This window comes from Lagopus muta, chromosome 5 (assembly GCF_023343835.1).
Source record: "Lagopus muta isolate bLagMut1 chromosome 5, bLagMut1 primary, whole genome shotgun sequence".
NCBI lineage: Eukaryota > Metazoa > Chordata > Aves > Galliformes > Phasianidae > Lagopus > Lagopus muta.
Window position 1 is genome coordinate 21,445,274 of NC_064437.1, and position 22,155 is coordinate 21,467,428.

The 22,155-nt window shown below is 39.9% G+C and overlaps 1 protein-coding gene across 1 annotated transcript in view; it reads left to right on the forward strand.

The window, feature by feature from the left end:
• Positions 1-607: 607 nt before the first annotated feature.
• Positions 608-22,155, forward strand: part of ASPM (assembly factor for spindle microtubules) — a 30,347-nt gene continuing 8,799 nt past the window's right edge. The window contains exons 1-18 of the mRNA XM_048945832.1: positions 608-994; positions 4,058-4,201; positions 5,195-6,554; positions 8,175-8,276; positions 8,915-9,061; positions 9,219-9,464; positions 9,621-9,688; positions 10,197-10,338; positions 10,416-10,546; positions 11,071-11,246; positions 11,346-11,491; positions 11,568-11,653; positions 12,394-12,612; positions 13,578-13,794; positions 13,881-14,026; positions 14,118-14,246; positions 15,624-15,818; positions 16,703-21,328. Coding sequence (XP_048801789.1) covers positions 692-994; positions 4,058-4,201; positions 5,195-6,554; positions 8,175-8,276; positions 8,915-9,061; positions 9,219-9,464; positions 9,621-9,688; positions 10,197-10,338; positions 10,416-10,546; positions 11,071-11,246; positions 11,346-11,491; positions 11,568-11,653; positions 12,394-12,612; positions 13,578-13,794; positions 13,881-14,026; positions 14,118-14,246; positions 15,624-15,818; positions 16,703-21,328 — 8,583 coding nt within the window. The 5' untranslated portion in view covers positions 608-691. The remainder of the gene's footprint in view (positions 995-4,057; positions 4,202-5,194; positions 6,555-8,174; positions 8,277-8,914; positions 9,062-9,218; positions 9,465-9,620; positions 9,689-10,196; positions 10,339-10,415; positions 10,547-11,070; positions 11,247-11,345; positions 11,492-11,567; positions 11,654-12,393; positions 12,613-13,577; positions 13,795-13,880; positions 14,027-14,117; positions 14,247-15,623; positions 15,819-16,702; positions 21,329-22,155) is intronic.

Consider the following 22,155-nt stretch of genomic DNA (forward strand, 5'->3'; position numbering starts at 1 on the left):
TTTGCTGTAAGGAAAAGTTAGAAAGTGTACTGTAAATGTAGGGGTACTCAGTCCAACGTGTAATTTTGTTTGTTATGGAAAAGTAAAGTTCTTTTGTCTTAACATTGCTCGCTTCACAGGGCTTCTTGCAGTGGTGCTTGCTCTGTTTTGCTTTCTGCCTTTTCACTTTGAGCAGCTTAGGAACACAGTATGGAAACAACGCTCTGCGTGTCTTTTTACTTTTACAACTCCTGGAAGATAAACAGAGATGAGGCAACGTTTTTGTCACTCTTGTGTGTGTTACTTTTTATTTTAAAATATTTTGTAAATTAAATTTATTTAAAAAAAAAAAAAAAAGCTTCTGTTTGTTCGTATGGAGAAAGCGGGGGGGTACTTTAATGTAATGTTTTGTCGATTTATTTCTGTTACTGTCCCATTTTTAATTAACCCCCGGCGCTGGGTCCGCCCTGCCCCCACGAGGCGGCGCCCTGAGGAGCCTCCCTCGCGCCGCGCTGACCGGCGCTGTCGGCCGTTTAAATAAAACGCCCGGCGCTCATTGGCGGAGCGGCGGGAAGGGCGGCGATTGGCTGACGCGCCGGATTTGAACCGGCGGGCGGAGGTGCGGCGGTTGGGGTGGTGACGCAGCGCGGCGTCCCGTCCCCGGCTGTGAGGGGAGCCGCAGCCCGGTCCTGCTGCGTGACCCGCGCAGGGCATGGCCGCGCGCTCGTTCCCCGAAGCGGCGGCTTGGCAGCTGAGCCCCGCCGGGAACCCCCGGAGGCGGCGCTGGGCCGTACCGCGGCCCGAGGATGACTCGGACGAGGAGCCCGCCGTGCTGGTCCTCAGCCACTTCTCGCGGCCGCCGTACCTCAGTTTCGGCAGTCTGCGCGTCGGCTCCTCGCGTACTCGGCTCTTGGGGATCGACAACCCCAATGCGGAGCGCGTCGAGGTGCTCGTCGATCGTTTCCCGGCCTCCGCCACGGGCTTCAGCCTTGAGCGCCGCCGCTTCTCTGTAGAGGTACGGGGCTGCGGGGGGCACGCGGGGGTTTCGAGACGTGCTCGCGTGCGGCTGCAGGCGGAGGGGGCCGGGCTTCTCTTCACGGGAGCCTTTGGTCGGCGTGAGGTGCTCCTGCGAGTCGTGGACTCGTGCTGCCCAGGGAAGAGCTTCTTTTCCCACTCGTCATAGAATGGGTTCGATTGGAAGGGGTCTTAAAGAGTATCGAGCTCCGATCTGCTTGCCGTCTGCAGGGTTGCCAGCCCTCGGGCTGCCCAGGGCCCCATCCAACCTTGAACAGCTCCAGGGATGGGGTTTCCATTGCTTCCCTGGGCAGCCTGTGCCAGGGCCTCACTGTAATTCTATGTCAAAATGTAGGATGTATTCTGTCTGTCTGCAAGATGCACAGATAGTTGATTTTGGAGAATGTGGCTTTTAAGACAGAAAAGACCCCTAACGTCATCACATCCAAGTGTCCACCTATCACCAATGTTTCCTCACTAAACCATGTCCTTTAGTACACATCTAAAAGTTTCTTGAACGCCTCCAGGGATGGTGACTCCACCACCTCCCTGGTGAGTCTGTTCCAGTACCTGCCCACTTGCTCTTTGTGAGGGAAGGAGGTAGCTCTCTGAAGATCACCTGCAACAAGAAGCTTACAAAAGCAGACTGAAATCTTGCTGTGAAGTATTTAAAAGGTCCTGTTGAAATTAGTAAGTATTAACTATTCATAGAATCATAGAATGGCCTGGGTTCAAAACGACCATAACGATAATCAAGTTTCAACCCCCTGCTACGTGCAGGGGTGCCAACAACCACATCAGGCTGCTCAGAACCACATCCAGCCTGGCCTTGAATGCTTCCAGGGATGGGGCATCCACAACCTCCTTGGGCAACCTGTTCCAGTGCGTCACCACCCTCTGAGTGAAAAACTTCTCCTAATCTCTAACCTAAACATCCTCTGTCTCCATTTAAAATCATTCCCCCTGTCCTATCACTATCCACCCTCGTAAACATCCGTTCCCTCTCCTGTTTATATATTCCCTTTAAGTATTGGAAGGCTGCAATGAGGTCTTCCTGGAGCCTTCTCTAAGCCAGATGCGCCCAGTTCCCTCAACCTTTCTTCATAGGAGAGGTGCTCCAGCCCTCTGATCATCTTAGTGGTCCTCTTCTGGAGGAAGAAGGAAGTCTGATCATCTGGAGGTCCTCTTCTGCATCTTTCTTGTACTGGAGGCTCCAGGCCTGGATGCAGTACTGCAGATGCGGCCTCTCTCCCCAAGCAGAGAAAGACAATCATCTCCCTCTCCCTGCTGGCCACCCCTCTTTTAATGCAGCCCAGAACAGAGTAGGCCTTACAGTCTGCACGTGCACACTGCTGGCTCATGTCCAGCTTCTCGTCTATCAGGACCCCCAAGTCCTTCTCCGCAGGGCTGCTCTCAAGGGCTTCTTCGCCTAGTTTGTATAAACCTGAGATTGCCCTGGCCCCGTCATTAGGTTCACATGGGCCCACTTCTCCAGCTTGTCTGTCTTTCTCTGGATGACTTCTCTTCCTTCCAATGTATCAGCTGCATTTCTCTGCATGGTGTCATCTGCAAACTTGCTGAGGGGTCACTCAATGCCGTCTTCTATGTCACTGATGAACATGTTGAAGAGCACTGGTTCCAAGACTGACCCCTGAGGGATACTGCTTGTGACCGGCCTCCACCCTGACATAGAATCATTGATGACAACTCTTGAGCTGCAACCAGACAGCCAATTCCTAATCCATTGAACAGTTCATCCTTCAAATCCACACCTCTCCAATTTAGAGAGAAGGATGTGGTGAGAGACCATGTCAGAGGCTTTGTGTAAGTCCAGAATAGATGACATCTGTCGCCCTTCCCCTGTCCATTGATGCAGTCACTCCATCATAGAAGGCCATCAGATTGGACAGGCATGCCCTTAGTGAAGCCATGTTGGCTGTCTCGAATCACCTCTTTATCTCATGTGTGCATTAACGTAGCTTCTAGGAGGATCTGCTCCATGCTCTTTCCCAGGCACAGAGACCAGTAGTTCCCCTGGTCTTCCTTTCTACCTTTTTTAAAAATGGGAGTAATATTTCCCTTTTTCCAATCACCAGGGACTTCACCGGACAGCCATGATTTTTCAAATATGATGGACAGCTGCTCAGCAATGACGTCAGCCATATTGTTGACAGATCTTGCAGTATAAGCATGTGTTCAATTAGTGTGTTTTCCAAAAATGGATCTGCTAAAAGAGGCAGAACTCCTTGTTCAAATGCTCTAAAGATTGGTAGCTTTCACACTGTTTTTGAATTTGACAGTGGTATAAAAATGTTTTGATCTGTTTGTATTGATACCTGCACAGAAGTGATTTGGTAGGGCACTCTGCATGAGCAATCTTTACAGCACACACAGAATCACAGAATCACAGAATCACCCGGGTTGGAAGGGACCCCAAGGATCATGTAGTTCCAACCCCCCTGCCTAGCAGGGCCACCAACATACATACACACACAGAGCACACACAGAGCTCTGTGGCTTTCTTCTTTATTTGCAGATCAGACCCTCAGTGTTTTCACTTTTATTCAGTGAATTATTCAATGAACTTGTCTGTGTAATCATATCTCTGCAGATCGTTTGACTTAAAAAAAAAAAATGATTGTGTTTACATTCAGCTAAGATCCTGAAACTTAGCCTCGGATTACAAGTCCAAATACCATTCTCAGAAAGAAAATATTAATATGTGCAAAAACATCATGTAATCTCTTCCATCTACCTTTACCCTAGTATTATCCTTTCTATTGTGTTTTACATTTATATGTGTTCTTGCTTGCTTTCCATTATAATTTCTTCAAGAATTATATGCCTCTTGAATAAAATGACATTTTTGGTTGTTTACTTCAATTAATATAATATATTAGAATATATAAGGGTGAGCAGCTGACATTTAGAGATGGATTATCACTTCACAGTGTCAAAGCATGCATTTCTTCTATATTGTGCTTTCATTTGGTTTGATTTTTCTTATATTTGATGATAAAAAAGTTTACATAAGCGCTTTACATCAAGCGTTTCTTTCCATTAGTCAGGACAAAGAATATTTGTTTGTGTAACATGGACCCCGTCAGAAGAAGGCAAGGTCAGAGAACTGGTAACATTTGTTGTCAATGGCATTGTAAAGCATCAGGCTGTGCTTTTGGGCGTTGCTGAACAACCTGTGAAAAAAAAGGTGAGTATGTTTTTATTGTCTTATCTCATTTCATTACTTTAATGTAGCTGAAACATACTGTTTTCATTAGTCAAAATTCAATGAAGGATTAAAAATTCTTAATTGTTGTTTGTGGGAGGCCACATTGTATTTCATTTTTTTCAGCAAGTTTGAAAAATAGGTACTGATGTATTGCTGTTTAGAGAATAAAACCCTATTTTCAATCACGGAAATAAATTATAGTGAATTCTGGACTAAATGTGTTGACTTTGCCTTCTTTTTTGGACTATCTTCTTGTTGGTGCTTTTAGTACAGTTATGTATTTAGCTGCTTATTTTATGGCAATCACAAAAAGGTTTTGATTGGAAGTGGTGAAAATTTTCTGTTCCAATCTTCTGCTAAAGGAAAGCTTTAGTCTAGCTTGTGTCGAGCCTTGAGCATTTGCAGTGAGGGAGATTGTAACTCTACTGTGGACATCCTATTCCTATATTTAATTTTCTTCATCATGAAGATACGTGCTTTCCCCTACACATATACATAAACAGATTTAATCTTCCTCATAAGCAACTTGTGTTTAATCTTCCTCATAAGCAACTTGTGCCTGCTGCCTCTTGCTGTACTACTGTAGGTTCTTACCTCAGAATCATAGAAATATCTTGAGATAGAAGCGACCTTAAAGAGCATCTAGCTCCAATTTGCCTGCCATGTGCAGGGTTGCCAGCCACTGGCTCAGGCTGCCCATGACCCCATCCAACCTGGCCTTAAATGCTTCCAGGGATGGGGCATTCACAGCTTCTGTAATACCTTCTTCTTAGGTGTTAGAAAACTGCAAGTAGATCCCTCAAGCTTTCTCCTTGCTAGCCTAAATGTTCCCCTTTCATCATGTCTGTGTCATATGCCTAGGTATTCTTTTTTGTAATTTTAGACTTTAAAAGAAGGTACTAATGTTCACTTCTATGCATAAATGTACGCGGAAAGCCAACATACTAACATTTATTTATGGTTCTTTTTCAGAAGAGTCTTTGGGATACTATAAAAAAGAAGAACAGTTCAGAAACATCCGTTCCAAGGAAAATTAATAAAAAAAATTCAAAAGCTAAAAACGTTAATAAAACCTTTCAAGTTTCCCAAGAGGCAGATAGACTGAGAAGCCCACTTCAATCATGTGAAAATCAGAATGCAGTGCAAAACAGTACATCGCCAGTAAACGAATCTCCTGTTGGCTCAGAAAATAAATTGCCTATCTCTCCTATTGTACCAGTGCTAGAGGAACTTCGTACTACTTCTGGCACACCCCTTTCAATGAGGAGATCTACTACATTCTCAGATATTGCTGCTGCCGTAAATGAGGGGTTATTGCCTGTAATGGACAGCCACAACTTCAATAAATCAGTTGATGACCACAATGAACTGAAATCTGGAAGTGCATGCAGCTCTCCTGGATTAGGAAAACCACTGATTTCAAATGATGAAGTAATTCTCAATTGCACGCTCTCACCTGTTTGTACTCCAGAACATTCATCATCTGTGCCCTTTTTAAGTACAAGGAGATTTTTAAGTCCAGATTCTTTTGTAAATGACAATTATCAAGTTGATGGAGATATAGTAGAGCCACCCGTTCCAATTCTGTCACCTGATCAGTTTGTGAAAGACATGCAATTGTATATGCAGTCAAAGACTCCCAAACCAGAGGCAGCTTTAATATCTTGTACTACAGAGACTTATGTTGTGAAGCAATGTGTCCCCTCAAAATGGAAAAAAAATGGAGACAGACGGACAAGAACAGAGGTTCATGTAGAATGTGTGTTAAATGAAGCCTTTGAGGTGCATAGCGTAGATTCAGATTCACAAGGGCTTCATCATAACAAATCCAAAGAAAATCACTCCACTTGTCCTTCTATAGGGGAATTTCAAACACATTCTTCTCAGATAGTGCAACCAAAAAAGCGCCCAGTTCTGTCTGCCACTGTCATCAAAAGTAAGCCCAGTGCTGATGAGAGGAAAAAAATGGGAATGCTTCCGCCCAAATCTAAGAAATGCCTTAATAGCGCAATAATGACATGTGAAAATATGGCGCCATTATACACAAAGGCTGAAATATCTGAACACCTTCCAGTGATAGGTCCAGTTTCAGCTGGAAATAAGTGTCCCAGCGACAAAACAAGCTCATCTACTGAATCAACGTCTTTGTGTCGTAAGAGGAAAAATGAATTATCTATGGAAAAAAATAGAGTTGTAGGCCCGGTGCACGTGGAAGAAGTGGAAAGAAAAAGAGCTCTTACATCCAGCATGGACAGTAAAAAGCACGCTACCGTGAGACCGTCAGCCTTCAAACATACAACCCGAGAGAGAATAGGGCAGAACAAGAAAGCTGGTGAGCTGTACTTTCATTTATCACTTTTGGAAAATGCTTTTGTTTATAACATTTGCATAGTAAGCGGAACTGTCTAGCAACAGTCAAGGATATTTCGTATCTCTGAAATGTGGGTCTTTGTAATTTCTTTCTGAGAAATTATCTGCACTGTACAAATTTGAAAACTAGATCTTTGATTATACTATTGGATTCAAATTTACTTCATTCTTTTCTAAATCTTGGTAATGACAAAAACTGGAAAAGTATCTGGCAATTCCTGAGCATGGTAATTCAAGTTTACTAGAAACTTGCTCACTGTGCAATGTTGCTGTTAGGTGTACGCTTACCAGTGTGAATATTTGAATCCCTTTCTGCTGTAATGGATTTTCAAATAGTTCCTAGGTCTTACTTGTGCTGCCTGTTTTTTTACTGTCTGCACTGAGTATGATATCAGCTTTCTGTAGGTCTTCCTACCTCCGCAGCTTACCAATACTTCATTGCTGGAAGATCAGAACAAGCTGACTTCTTGTGTTTCAGTGTGCTCTTATGGTTTCAAAGGGTTCCGCTCCCAGATACATTTTGGAGTATGAGAGGAGTGGTAACTAAAAGAAGCATTTCATTTGCGAATCTTCCTGCAGTCTCTGTAATATAACTACCAGGAAAAAAAATTATCATGGCTTTGAGATTAAAATAGCATATGCTGTTTTCTTCAGTTCTTCAGACGACCCATTCTGTGATCTGGAATTAGTTTGAGGCTTTCAGTAATGTGGTTTGAGTTCAGGCTCTTTAAGACAGCCTTCATAAAAAGTCACCAGGTTCATGTCCAGCAGGAAAAAGCAATGCTACCCACCAGATTATTTCTATTCATCCACAGGTGTAATTGTAGATGGCATAATTTTTGAATTGCATTCTTTTTAGTACAGTTCATTTCAAAATATAACCTGTTACTTTAATTGCACGTGTAGATAGTGTAGTAGGTGCTGCTTCACAAAGAAAAATCATATTTCACTATAAAAGTTACCTTTGCAACCAGCCTCAGAATAATCCACGTTAAACCCATTTTTCTTATTAACAACCAAAATATGCTTAAAACTTATCAGAATAATAGGAGAGGTTGGAATAAGCACAAAAAAAACCACTTCAGCTAAACATATTGACACAGTCTGTAAACTAGCCTCTTTTTTTCTTCCAAGATAACACCTTGTCATTGGGTGTAAGCCAGGAACCAAAGTCCATTTGCAGCGTGATACTTTTTTTAATCCTTCATTTGATGTCACCATGACAAAGAGTTAGCTCTGAAAGTGTTTGTTTTCATACGTTCAGAAAATCTAGGTCTCTTAACCCTAGGTCACTTCATCTGTCAAAGCTCCATCAGGATCCGTTAGGATCAATTTTAACAGTACATTTCTTTGATGTTCTGAAGAACTGAAATAAAATCACCCTTCCATGCTCTTAACAGTTCTTCCCTTATTGATTGTAGACTAGAACTCTGCTTAACTTTCTTCATCATCGAGAGATTACTGCTATCTTATAGGGGTTGGGGGGAAATTACTCCAGTTCTGTGCTGTTACAAGAATTACGAATCCTAATATGGTTAAGTTTCACTGACATTTTTTATTGATATTTGTGTGCTCTTTTTAGGTTCTTCCCTTCAGAAAGCATCAAAAACTACCAATAGAATTAACAAGCCCATTGCTGGATTGGCTCAGTCTCACCTGACATTTGTGAAACCGCTGAAAACAGGTAAACAGAATTCTGATATTCAGTAAATCCATTTCCATTGAACTAATTGCTCAATTGCTGCTGCTTGTAGTTGAGACCAACTGGGTAGAGTTGGGATGAAATAGAAGATTGTACACAGAATTAACTAACTAGTAGAAAATTTTGTACCTTTTACAATGCATCTCATAGGAAATCTGTTGTAACACATGGTCCTTTCCTCCTGTTTTGAATACAAGAAGTAAATGCAAAAGGTACTTTATAGGTGTGTTCCCTGTATTGATTTAGCAAATCTGGTACTAGTAAGTTGATCTGGTCAGAAAAAAAACGTGTGTATGAAATGGTTGTTCCTGAAGGTAATATAACTCAACTGGATTTTGTCCTGAGATATGTGCCAAAAATGACCTATGTTCCAGAAATCATGTCTTTGTCACAGTGCTCTGACTTTATCCATGTTTTGTGACTGAAATTGATCTACTGGTGGCTGATTCACAAGTCACTGGAGATTCTGAAAACCTAGTTTTTTTCTGCTGTAGTGCTAGATGGAGTATCAGACATTAATCTTTTCCATAACTTGCTTGGCATACATTTCAAGAACTGCTATTCTTTAAATAATGATCGAAGGAGAGACTGACGTTTTGATTTTATTTATTTCTTTTAAGTCATTCCTAGGCACCCAATGCCTTTTGCTGCTCAAAACATGTTTTACGATGAACGTTGGAAGGAGAAGCAACAACGAGGTTTCACTTGGTGGTTAAATTTTGTGCTCACCCCTGATGACTTCAGTGTAAAAACAAACACCTCACAAGGTAAGTGCAGGATTTTCACTTTTAAAGTTCTCAAATTTTTTGTTCATATTAATGAATATCTTAACACTTGTCATTTTACTTTGCATTACATTAGCTCTTATACAAAGAGTAGATCTTGTTATTTCACAGTTCTTATATTTACCTGCGTTTTAAACAGTAAATGCAGCTGCTCTTATCTTGGGAGAAGAGAACCATCATAAAACCAGTGTTCCTAAAGCACCAACAAAAGAGGAAGCATCTCTAAAAGCATATACTGCTCGTCGTAGACTGAACAAGTTACGTCGGGATGCTTGTCGTCTGTTTACATCTGACACAATGGTTAAAGCTATTAAGAAGCTGGAGGTTGAGATTGAAACTCGACGTTTGCTAGTTCGTCGAGACAGGCATCTTTGGAAAGATGTAGGTAAGAATACTATAAATTTTCACACTCTCCTGTTTTGTGAGTAGGGAAATGATTGCTCATAATCTTAGTTGGTTTAAACTAAAAGCAATTGTTAGTACGTTTTTCTATAATATGAAGTATTTACTGAATGTAATATCACAAAATGCTCTTTCGCAGGAGAGAGGCAGAAAGTCCTTAACTGGCTTTTATCTTACAATCCCTTGTGGCTGCGTATAGGGCTGGAGGTAAGTGCAGAACTTACGATCTGTAATCAAAATATTTAGAAAATCTAGCAAGCTTTCTAGAAGAGAGTGTTTCAGGTTTCTCTTTTATTTTCTGTTTTATTAGTCTAAGTGGATTTGATTAAGTTATAGCACATTTTCTTTCCTTTTGCTTTACTATAACCAACTTGCATTAAAAGTTGTTTATTAAAAAGGAAAATATTTAATCAAGGAAAGTTGAACTAATTACAGAAGAGCAGGTTGCAGTTAGTTTCACTCCTCAGTGACCTATAGGAAGATGCCTCTAAGTGCAAATTCTCAAACATGTTTTTATATAAGACAGAATGTTCTGAAATTTCCTTTTGTTTAATCTTTTAGTCACTGTTTTAAAAAATGATTTTTAAAGACTAGCTACCACTTGCTGTTACAGAATACCAGTACTATTTCCATAGTGTATGACATTCACATGAGCATATAGCATTTAAGGCCATTTTTAATGGTTTTGTTTTTTTTCTTCTTTCCTTCATATTAGACTGTTTATGGGGAACTGATAACTTTGGAGAGCAATAGTGATTTTATGGGTTTGGCAGTATTTATTCTTAATCGCTTGCTTTGGAACCCTGACATTGCAGCTGAATATAGACATCCCACTGTGCCTCACCTTTACCGAGAAGGTAACTAGTATTTCCAAAAATAGGCCATCTTAGCAATTAATTTTTGAACTGCCACTTAATTAGTTCTGTCATTTTAGGCCATGAAGAAGCCTTGTCGAAATTTACACTGAAAAAATTGCTGTTGTTAGTTTGCTTTCTGGATCGTGCTAAACAGTCCAGATTGATTGGCCATGACCCTTGCCTCTTTTGTAAGGACGCAGAATTCAAGGTAAAAGAGATATGATTTGATGTCTGAGTCAAGCATTGTTCTACATATGAACATTCTGTGACCGAATGTATGTTTGTTTGGTTTTTTTAATATCATGTATTTTTCTATAATGAGTCTTGGCTCTTCGTGCTTGTGCTTTTACCTGTGCTTTTATTCTCAGTGCATGACTTCATGGTTCTGAAAAAGATTTCCTATGAACGTTTTGTGTCGCTTCTTTAGGAAGGACTCTTGTTATGTTGCATTACCTTGCTTCCCTTTCTAAAGCTAAGCTGCTGCACTGCTCTTAAGTATTGCCCTAGCATATTGCACTGCAGCTGGTCTTAAACCAGTTTGTGGGTTTCCTGATTTTTCTTCTGTTATTTTGCTGTGATAAGGGAATATGCAACATCTGTCATACAGACTCTAATAAATGTCTTTGCTACGTTTAATTTCCTGTACTTTTGTACTGCGCAGACAAGCTGTGCAAGACATTTATCTTTTTAAATATTTGTATCTAATGTACATCTGTGTTTGTTTATTTTAAGACAAGTAAAGACATTCTGCTGGCTATTTCTCGTGACTTCCTGAGCGGTGAAGGTGATCTTTCCCGCCATCTTGGTTTCCTGGGACTACCCGTCAGCCATATTCAAACTCCACTTGATGAATTTGATTTTGCTGTAACAAATCTGGCTGTGGACCTACAGTGTGGCATTCGTCTTGTGTATGTTGATACCGTATTATTTTGAACCGTTCATTTTCCTTATAAAATACTTTATTTGAGCTAAGTTAAGGTATTAAACTGTGAAATTCCCTTTGTTAGGAGAGCAATGGAACTTCTAACCAGAGACTGGAATCTTTCAAAACAGCTGAGAGTTCCAGCAATTAGTCGTCTACAGAAGATGCATAATGTTGATATTGTTCTCAGTGTTCTTAAACAGCGAGGAATTCACTTGAAAGATGACAGTGGTAAGGCCTAGAAATCAGTTATTCTAAGCCCATTGCAGGAGTAGTGCATGTTTTATTTCTTTCTTTTATTTAATAGGTGCTTCAATTGACTGTAGGGATATTGTGGACAGACACAGGGAACGAACATTAGCTCTGCTGTGGAAAATTGTCTTTGCTTTCCAGGTATTACTTCTTTGTGTTTGTTGGGTTTTTTTTTCCACTAATTTGAGGTGAAAGGTAATGAAGATATCAGTCCTTTAGCAACTATTTGTTGTCTGTGTAGGCAGACCATAGAACTATTTACACTGCAAATTCTAAGTGTCATAGAAATGCTATCTAATAGCCCTAACGGTATATTTTAACATTTTTATGCACATTTTTTTTCTTGTATACAGTCATAAAAGTTTTTGGAGGAAAAAAACCACACAGATACTTCTGAGCATATGGTGTTAGGCTGTCGGAATTGATAAGTAGACTAAAATAACTTTGGTTTCCAAAAGCTGGTAAGATCTTATTAACTGGAAAGTGAGAGGAGAATCGAATTTTCAATTAGCTTCTGAGGTTAGTCTGACAGGCAGTATAGAGTATTTAATGATATTTAATGAAGTTGTAAACATTCTTCACTACTGTCTTCTGCTTGCTCCATTGCCCGACTCCAGCACCCACTTCTGCTAAACTGCTCTGTAACCTTTTGCCATGAAAAGGCTGAGCGTGGGTTTAAGTTCTCTGCTTCTTAAGTTCTTTACTTGGTGGAGGATGTTGCCACCTATGTTGGCAAGTCCACATTAATCACTACTGACTTAGTGTGGCAGGTAGTAGAGTAGTTTCTCTTTCTTTAAAAGGCAATACCTACAGCTTCTGCATCCATTCAGCTGTTTTAATGATTACGTAAATAAATTCTTTTTTTTTGTCTTCCATAATAGGTGGATATTCTTCTTAACGTGGAACAGCTAAAAGAAGAAATCAAATTTTTAAAGAATGCACATAAGATAAAAATGCAGCTGGGTGCTCTCAAGCTTTTTTCAAGTTGTTGCAGAATACAAGAAGATAACAGCAGTAGCCCCTCACCTCAAAGTCACAGTGAAAATGTGAAGCTGCTGATGGCATGGGTTAATGCTGTTTGTGGATTTTACAGTATCAAGGTAAAATGCTTATTCTTTGGAGAGCAGAATTCTTTAAGCTATGGAATAACGTCGTTACAGGCAATACTAATTAGTTTTAAATATCCTTCTCAACTTTACATAGTCTTATTGGGAATAACCATCTGTCTGTGGATTGACCTGCAGCTCTCCTTTTTAAAAAATGTGAGCGAAAGCATATTGCCTTCTCACTAGTCTCATGCATAAAAATGCCTTTTAGGAATATAACATTTTAGTTGCAGTGGGTTTTTTTGTTATTATCTTCTGTTTTTTTTTTTTTAATGAGTATTCATCCTAAATGTATTTGTGCATAAATTTTTTACTGTTCACAGTAACTGTGAGAATTAAACTAACGTTTAGGCCAAAAAGGATTCCTCTCTTCAGAGATGTCTGTTTAGAAGGATTATGTTACCAGTTGTTCTCTCTGAGAACAACTCTCTGAGAAGCCCTGTTAAGACACTTGACTTCACTCCGAATCCTGTCACACCTGATAAGCTCTCTGAAGGGCAAATTACAGTCTTTGAAGCTCATGCAAGTTCATTCCTGATTTCTGCTCTGAAGACCTACATGAGAGCCATCTGTAGAAGTTTCCAGAGATCCTCCTGTAGAAACAGTGCTTTGTTTTTGAAGCGTTTCCCTTGAAGTTTCACTGTACAGTAATTCACACTTGTTGCAGGTTTCTTACAGCTATATGACAATGCGTAGTGAATGTTCAAAGGAAGAAATAGTTTCTGTTCAAAATAAGCGATCAGAATTCATGTCTCGTCTAGGGCCAGATGTACTGGTTGGCAGCCCCACCCACAGCAGGGAGTTGGAACTAGATGATCTTTGTGGTCCTTCTAATCCAGGCCATTCTGTGATTGATTACTTTCAAAAGTACAAGATATAAACTGGGTGTAGGATTTTCTATCAATGAAATGGTATTGAAAAACCAAGGAAACTGTATCTTACTGTATTTTATTAAACAGGTGGAAAATTTCACAGTCTGTTTCTCAGATGGAAGAGTGCTGTGTCATTTAATTCATCATTACCACCCGTGTTATGTGCCTTTGGAAGCTGTGTGCCAGCGTACAACTCAAACAGTAGAGTGCTCAAGAACTCATAAGGTGGGACTGAATTGTTCCTCCTCATCCTCTTCAGAGTCTGATACTTCTCTAAATGTTATGGAAGGACCATTTGACCAAAGTAAGTTACTTAATGTTCAGAAGCACTTGTTAAATCCATTACTCTTATGCTCGATCTAATCTGACAAATTTTTTCTCTTTGCAAAGCTGTAACTGCTTCAGTCTTGTACAAGGAACTGCTGGAAAATGAAAAGAAGAACTTCCAGCTGATCAATAATGCAGTTTCTGACCTAGGTGGAATACCAGCAATGATTCATCACTCAGACATGTCAAATACAATTCCTGATGAGAAGGTGGGATAGCTGTCTTTAGTTAGAGGTGATGTAAATGTGCCCAGCTCTCTTTACTCAGTCCTTAACTCGGCTATGTTCTGTGTTTATATAGGTTGTTATTACCTACCTGTCGTTTCTGTGCTCACGGCTTCTAGATCTACGGCAGGAAACTCGAGCCGCTCGTTTAATTCAATCTGCTTGGAGGAAATTCAGGCTGAAAAGGGAACTGAAACTTTTTCAGGTACTCTATCTGTGCAATGCGTGGAACTCGTACTTTGAGAAGTACTAAGTAAAGAATATAAATTCACTGTTAATAGAGTACACAGGTTTATTGGAATAATATTGGCATTAAAATTCATACAAGCAATATTATTATCAAATTATTTGGACTTCTTGGTAGCATAATCTACTAAAGATTAGTTGAAAACCATTTTAAAGTAGTTACATGTTTTGCAAAGTGGATGCTCCTTAAAAATTAATGTCCTTTGGGAATTATTTTGTGTTCTAACTGAAATGCAGTTCCCCTTAAATCCTTTTCCAAAGTCAGGTGTGAAGTTGCTGCACTGCTTCCTTGAACTGAAAAGAGCTGTTCCTTTTAAATTCCTATTCATTGTTATTTTGTTTAATTACGCTTTATGGCTTGTAAAATTAAACTTCCACATGGTTTTACTATTTCTGTAGATGCTAAACTGCTAGACTTCCCCACAGTGTTCTGAGTCAAGCTGTTTATTACTTTTTTCTTGCTTCCCTAGTAGTTATGCTGGAACTTGTGATGATCGTGAAACTATTGATACCATTAAGGTTGATAAACACCTTACATGTATCTGAGATTGATATTAGAAAATCGAGCAGTGTCCAAATTTAAGAATCTGTGGCATACGGTGGGGAATTTTTCATCTCCAGCTTCTTTACCTTATTAAAAGAATCAATCTCGATGCTAAGATAGAAGTGTTTCCTTTATAAATAACTTTTAAAATACTTTATAGCAAAGCTGATTGTGGGCGGGTGGTGTCAAAAACAAAACCCACAGGCACTGCAGATGTTATTTTAAATTTAATCTTGCAGTATGAGCAACTCTGCTCTGTTGTAGTGCAGTACGGATAGGCTACTAGTTAGGATTCTGACTGCATGGGCTTTTTACTTAGGTATTACATTGACAACTTCCTTTTCTTGTTGCCCTGATGTATACAAGTCTGTTACTACTGTCACTGGGGTACTGTAAAAACACTGCTCGGTCTATGCAGACAAAACTCTGGCTAGATGGACATGATCTGGTGAGGCCAGTTTTGTAATTTTATGTTATTTCAGTATAGCTGGATACCATTATTATGAATATCTTGAACTCTTGTGAATGAGAACTAAAATCAAGGCTTAAAAACAGAGTACTTGAGGAGCACTAAAAAACTGTAACAGATGTGATGTACTGTCAAGGCAGAAAGATGTGTACAAAAAACTTGGTGCTGAAGTAAGCATTCTGTCTCAGAAAATTTTTTGAAATAGGATAAAGAAAAGCAGTGGAATCGACAAGCCTAATTTTTATAAGATAGTTTTTTAACGCATCAAAAATATGAACAGAATTCTCAGTCCTGACTGTTCAGTGCAAATTCACTCTTTGTAGGAAAGAGACAGAGCTGCTCGGATAATTCAAAAATACGCAATAAACTTCTTGTCTCACCGACGCCTCGTGAAGAAACACAACGCAGCAGTCATCATCCAGAAGCACTGGAGAAGACACTTAGCTAGGACGATTTTTTTAAATCTAAAAAAGACAAAATGGGAGGAAGCCAGAAGTAAATCTGCCACAGTAATTCAGGTAATTTGTTTTAAAGTGAGATTACGCAGCAGCAAGGAAACCCTCTGAAACCTGGAAGAAACAGTATTGCTCAGCGTCATTTGTTCTGCTTACAGCAACAGATATCTTTTCAGAGCAAAATGGTAATATGGCTTTAAATCTCTCATTGTTCCTTCTTAGTAAATATTTTGTACCGGTATATCACAAATAAGCCCACACTGGGCCTTAAACCAGACAGGACCTATCAGATAATTCTGCTTTGCTTTTCTGCAGCTGTTGAAGCTAGAGATGGTTTGTCTCCTAATGTTATGACACTTGCAGTTGGCACTTTCAGAATAGTGGAAATTAGTTACCAGTTCATAGCTAGTGATTGGATAGTTAATTCTGAGTATATGTTCCCCACTGTTACCCAAAGCATTCTTAAGATTCTTTGGAATGGATGTTAAAGAGTCACTGATGCATTACATATTTTAACACGTAATCTTTCGTTGACAGGGCAATTTTTTTAATTTTTTTTTTCTCTCAGAATATAAAGCGCTTAAAATAGCGAAGATGGAAGTAATTAGCTGTTTAAAATTGCTTGTTTTTAATATACATATCTGGGCATTGAAGAATCACGGGGATAGGAAGTGACCTCTGGAGATTCCTGATCCTCCAGTCCAACTGCCATGCTAAGACATGTTCTCTGGAGCAGGTTGCACAGAAAAGCATCCAGGTGGATTTTGAATGTCTCCATAGAGAGAAACTCCACTGGGCAGCTTGCTCCAGTACTATGTGGGTTAAGTAGGAATACAGAAACTTTAAAACATCTGAGGTCAAGAGTTATCAAATTTAGACTTAAGTCAAGCTAATTTACTATACTGATACACTAAGAATGTGCTGAATTTTCTATTTTTTCCCTATAGGCTTATTGGAGGAGATACTCTGCAAGGAAAAGTTATTTACAGCTAAGATACTATGTCATTTTTGTACAAGCAAGGATAAGGATGTTGTTATCCGTTGCTGCATATAAACGAATTCTTTGGGCTACTGTTACAATTCAGAATCGTCTGCGTGCAACTAAACTGGCAAAGGAACATCAGCAAAGATATGAAATCTTAAGGTCTTCAGTACTTACTATACAGTCTGCTTTCAGAAAATGGAGAAAACACAAAATTCAAGAGAGAATTAGAGCTGCTTTAGTGCTCCAGAGGTATTTCAGAAAATGGCAGTCTTCAAAACTGACTAAAAGAGAGGGAGCTGCCCTTGTCATTCAGTCTTGGTATAGGATGCACAGAGATATGAAACAGTATCTACGTATTAAGCAAAGCGTTGTCAAGATTCAGGCTTGGTACAGGTGTCAGATAGCTAGACGTATTTACCAGGAATACAGGGCACAAATAGTGACCATTCAGCAGTATTACAGAGCTTATAAATTAGGAAAAAAAGAGAGAGAGAACTATTTGCAAAAGCGTGCAGCGGTAGTAGTTCTCCAGGCTGCTTTTAGAGGCAAGAAAGCACGTATGCTATACAGGCAAACAAAAGCAGCTTGTGTTGTTCAATCACTGTGGAGAATGAGACAAGCAAAACTAAGATTTCTAGTATTAAAAAAATCTGTTACTTTATTGCAATCGCACGTGAGAAAATACCAACAGGTGAAAAAATACAAAGAGATGAAAAACGCTGCTTCTGTAATTCAAGCTTGGTATAGGGCATGTGTCACTTCTAAAAAAGCTGCCTCATCTTTCCAGAGGATGCGTCTGGCTGCCATTGTCCTTCAGTCTGCCTATAGAGGAAGGAAAGCCAGGAAAGAAGTTCACATATTGAGATCTGTGATAAAAATTCAGTCAAGTTTCCGTGCTTATGTCATCCGAAAGAGATTTAAAGACTTGAGAAATGCTACAGTGAAAATTCAAGCTTGTGTAAAGATGAGACAAACTCGTAGGTATTACCGTGCCTTAAGGGAAGCAACGCTTTATGTCCAGCAAAGGTATCGGTCTCGTAGATGTGCTCTTCAACTTAAAGAAGATTATAGGAAATTGAAGGGAGCCTGCATAAGAATTCAAGCTGCAGTTCGAGGCTATCTTGTCAGGAAGCAAATAAAAAGGTGGAGGGAGACTGCAGTATTTCTCCAGGCACAGTACAGAATGAGGAGGACCAGAGCACGTTATTTAATTATGTACAGTGCTGCTGTTGTCATTCAGAAACACTACCGTGCATATCACATGCAACTCTGTCAGAGGCAGGAGTTCCTGCAAGCTAGAAAAGCAGCAGTGTGCATACAGGCAGGCTACAGGGGTTATAAGGCACGCAAAAAGCTCAAGCTGGAACACAGAGCTGCTGTCAAAATTCAGACGGCTTTTAGAGCTCATGCTACAAGAAAAAAATATCAGGCAATGATTCAAGCTTCTCTTGTGATTCAGAGATGGTACAGAACTTGCAAGACTAGTAACAGGCAAAGACTGGCCTTCCTGAAAACAAGAGCAGCTGTGCTTACTTTACAAGCAGCTTTTCGTGGTTACCAGGTTCGAAAGCAAATTCGAAGACAATGTGCTGCTGCAACTGCAATACAATCTGCCTTCAGGAAATTCATGGCTCTGAAAACGTTCAGACTTATGAACCATGCTGCGCTCACTATCCAAAGGCGTTACAGAGCCAGCGTCATAAGCCAAAAACAACGGCAGGAGTACGTTGAGCTGCGGAACTGTGTAGTACGTCTTCAGGCGATATGGAGGGGAAAAGCAGCGAGAAAAAAGATTCAAAAGAGGCACAGTCTTGCCACAATTATTCAGTCCTACTACAGAATGCATGTCAATCAATTAAAATTTAAAAAACTAAGGCGATCCACTCTGGTGATTCAGAGGTACTTTAGAGCTTACCGTATGAAAAAAAACCAGCGTGCACTTTATCTGAAGACAAAGGCGGCTGTGCTAGTCTTGCAGTCTGCATACCGTGGAATGACTGTGAGGAAACAACTGAGGGAATTAAGCAAAGCTGCGACGACAATACAAGCAGCCTTCAAATCCTACCTGGTAAAGAAGGACTATGTAAGACTGAGATCTGCAGCAGTAGTAATTCAGAGGCGCTATCGTGCAGTTAGTCACGCTAAATGGCAAAGGCAAAAGTACTTATCTTTAAAAACAGCTGCAGTCAAAATGCAAGCAATTTACAGAGGCGTAAAAGTCAGACGAGAAATTCATTCTATGCATCAAGCAGCTATTCGTATTCAAGCCATGTTTAAGATGCATCGCATAAATATTAGATACCAGGCAATTAGAATGGCAGCAATTATAATTCAAAGACAGTATAGAGCATTTTGTTTAGGCAGAGTAGAACGTAAGAAGTACTTGGAGCTCAAGAAGTCTTCCATTGTCCTTCAGGCTGCTCTTAGAGGCATGAAAGTTCGACAAGACTTAAAAATGATGCATCAGTCAGCAGCACTGATACAGTCTTATTATCGAATGCACAAACAACAGAGGGATTTCAGAAACTTGTTGCTGGCAACCAGACAGATTCAGCAATGGTATCGTGCTTGTAAGGAGAGAAATAGGCAAGTTCACAACTATATGACTGTGAGAAGTGCTGCGCTTTGTCTCCAGGCTGCGTTTCGTGGCATGAAAACAAGAAGACGTTTAAGAACTATGAATCAATCTGCTGAGCTTATTCAAAGAAGATTCAGAACTTTTCTCCAAAGAAAACGTTTTATTGCTCTTAGAACAGCCACTGTTGTAATTCAGAGAAGATACCGAGCAACAAAACTAGCAAAAATTCAACGTCAACAATATCTCTCGTTGTTTAATGCTACTGTTATCATCCAGTCAGCCTATAGAGGCTTTTTGGCAAGGCAAAAAATGAGGCAGATGCATCAAGCTGCTACGGTCATCCAAGCAACGCTAAGAATGCGAAAAATTTACATTTCTTACCAAGTTCTCAGACTTGCTTCAGTAATCATACAGCAACGTTATCGTGCTTACAGGGAAGGGAAGCGTGTCAGAGAAATGTACTTAAAAACATACAAATCTGTTTTAGTTCTTCAGGCTGCCTATAGAGGAATGAAAACAAGATGCTTCTTGAAGAAAAGGCATGAGGCAGCGCTTATAATACAGAGAAACTACCGAATGTACAGGCAGTACCACCACTACAGACGAGTTCAGTGGGCAACCCAGCTAATACAGAGGAAATTCAGAGCGAATAACCTAAGGAATATTGCAGTACAGCGTTACTCCTCATTTAAGAGAGCAGCAATTTGTATTCAGAGGGCTTTTCGGGACATGCGCTTGAAAAAACAACATCAAGAAATGCACCGTGCCGCTACTGTGGTTCAGAAAAATTATAAAGCTTTTCGAGAACATCAAAGATTTCTCTCTCTTAAAGCAGCTGCTCTTGTCTTTCAGAGAAGATACAGAGCTTTGATTCTGTCTAGGCAGCACGCTCAGGAGTATCTGTATCTTCGCAGAGCAACTATTCGTCTACAGGCTGTGTACAGAGGAATCAGAGTGCGCAAGAGCATTGAGCACATGCAGTTAGCTGCTCGTACAATACAATCAGCCTATAAAATGCACAGAAATAGAAGCGCTTATCAAAAGATGAGAACTGCGGCTATTGTTATACAGAACTACTACCGTTCCTACGTTAAAGCAAAGAATCAACAAAAGGAATATCTGATGATTAAGAAATCTGCTCTTCTTATTCAGGCATCTTACAGAGGCATGAAGGTACGACAGAAGTTGAAAATGATGCATGCTTCAGCAATTGTAATACAGTCTAATTATCGGATGTACATACAGCACAAATATTATAAACAGTTGTGCTGGGCCGCCAGAGTTATACAGCAAAGGTTCAGAGCCAAAATAGCAAAAGAAACTGATATGGAAAACTATGCGAAAATAAGGAAGGCCATCATTTGCTTTCAGTCTTCTTTTCGTGCTAAAAAGGCAAGGCAGTTGCATAAAACCAATGCTGCTGCACTATGCATCCAATCATTCTTACGAACGTGTGTGGAAAGAAGGCGTTTTCTTGTGAAAAAAGCAGCAGCAATAACGATCCAGTCAGCGTTTCGATGCCAGAGAGCTAGGGCCCACTATAAATCCGTTCAGAATTCAATAGTTGCTATTCAGAGGTGGTATAGAGCGTGTCACGCTGCTCGTTTACAGAAAGCAGAGTATTCTCTTCAAAGGCAAGCGATAATAATTATTCAGTCTGCCTACCGTGGTATGAAAGCAAGAAAACTAGCAAGACAGATACGTGCCACAAGGAAGATTCAGTCTTTTCTTCAGATGGCTGTGCAACGTAGAAAATTTATTCAACTTAAAAGAGCAGCTGTTACATTACAAGCCTGTTACTTAATGCACAAAGCCAAATCACAGTATGCGAGCTATAAAAAAGCAGCTGTTGTCTTACAGCGATGGTACCGATCCCACTTGATTGTAAAACGCCAAAGAATGGCCTACTTGCAAACCCAGAAAAAAATTATCCTTGTGCAGGCTGTCGTCAGAAGATTCATTGTAAGGAAGAGGTTCCAGAAAATGAAAGAAAGCGCAATAAAAATTCAGGTACTTATACAGGCATGATATTATTTGTTCTTCTCTGCTTACTTATTTGTTTTGGAGAACTGCTATGATTTCAAACGATGGTTTAAAACCATGTATCTTAGAACGGAATCATGTTCTGCAATGTATTAAGTGTAAAGGTAACCACAGCGGGGCTCAGAAATGAATCTGACTCCGTTTTGTCTTTCCTTGCTGAGGCATTCGTCTGAAAAGTCATATTCCTTTTTTCCTTACGTTTCCCCTAAAATGGTACGGTTTAAAATTTGATCTCTGATATTTGTGTGTGTTTCCATTGTTCTTTTAAGAACCTTTTTGTCCTAACTGGCTTTCACCTGCTGAAATATTAATAGCTTAATGAATATTTTCTTTGGAATGCAAATGAAAGCCATTTAGATGTGTTGAAATAAGTGAGTTCAAGTACTGGATATCAGGTGAAGTAAAGGAGGAGAGGTGTGACTGCTGTGATTTGCAAGACTTTGATTTACCTGTGCCTTCCTAAATACTCCACATTAAGATTTTGGGTGCTTGCTTTTTTTGTTTATACCTGTTAAATTGCTCCAGACTAATTTTGGTGCCTAGATAAAAATATTTTGAAGAGGAATATGAGGAGACGTATTTCATTCTTATTGCATGCCACAGCTGGTACACTGGGTGTGAAACTGTAGTCTGTGATGTCTCAGACGTGCTCTAGGAAGGCGAAGTTTTGACACTTTTTCCTTCTTTCTTTACTGGATAAAATATCAGCAGGGTTGGCAAGAAGTAATCGAGAGTTAGAATTGCTCTCCAACTCTGACGTGTTTTTTTTTTTTAATCTTGTTTTTGAGGGTAAA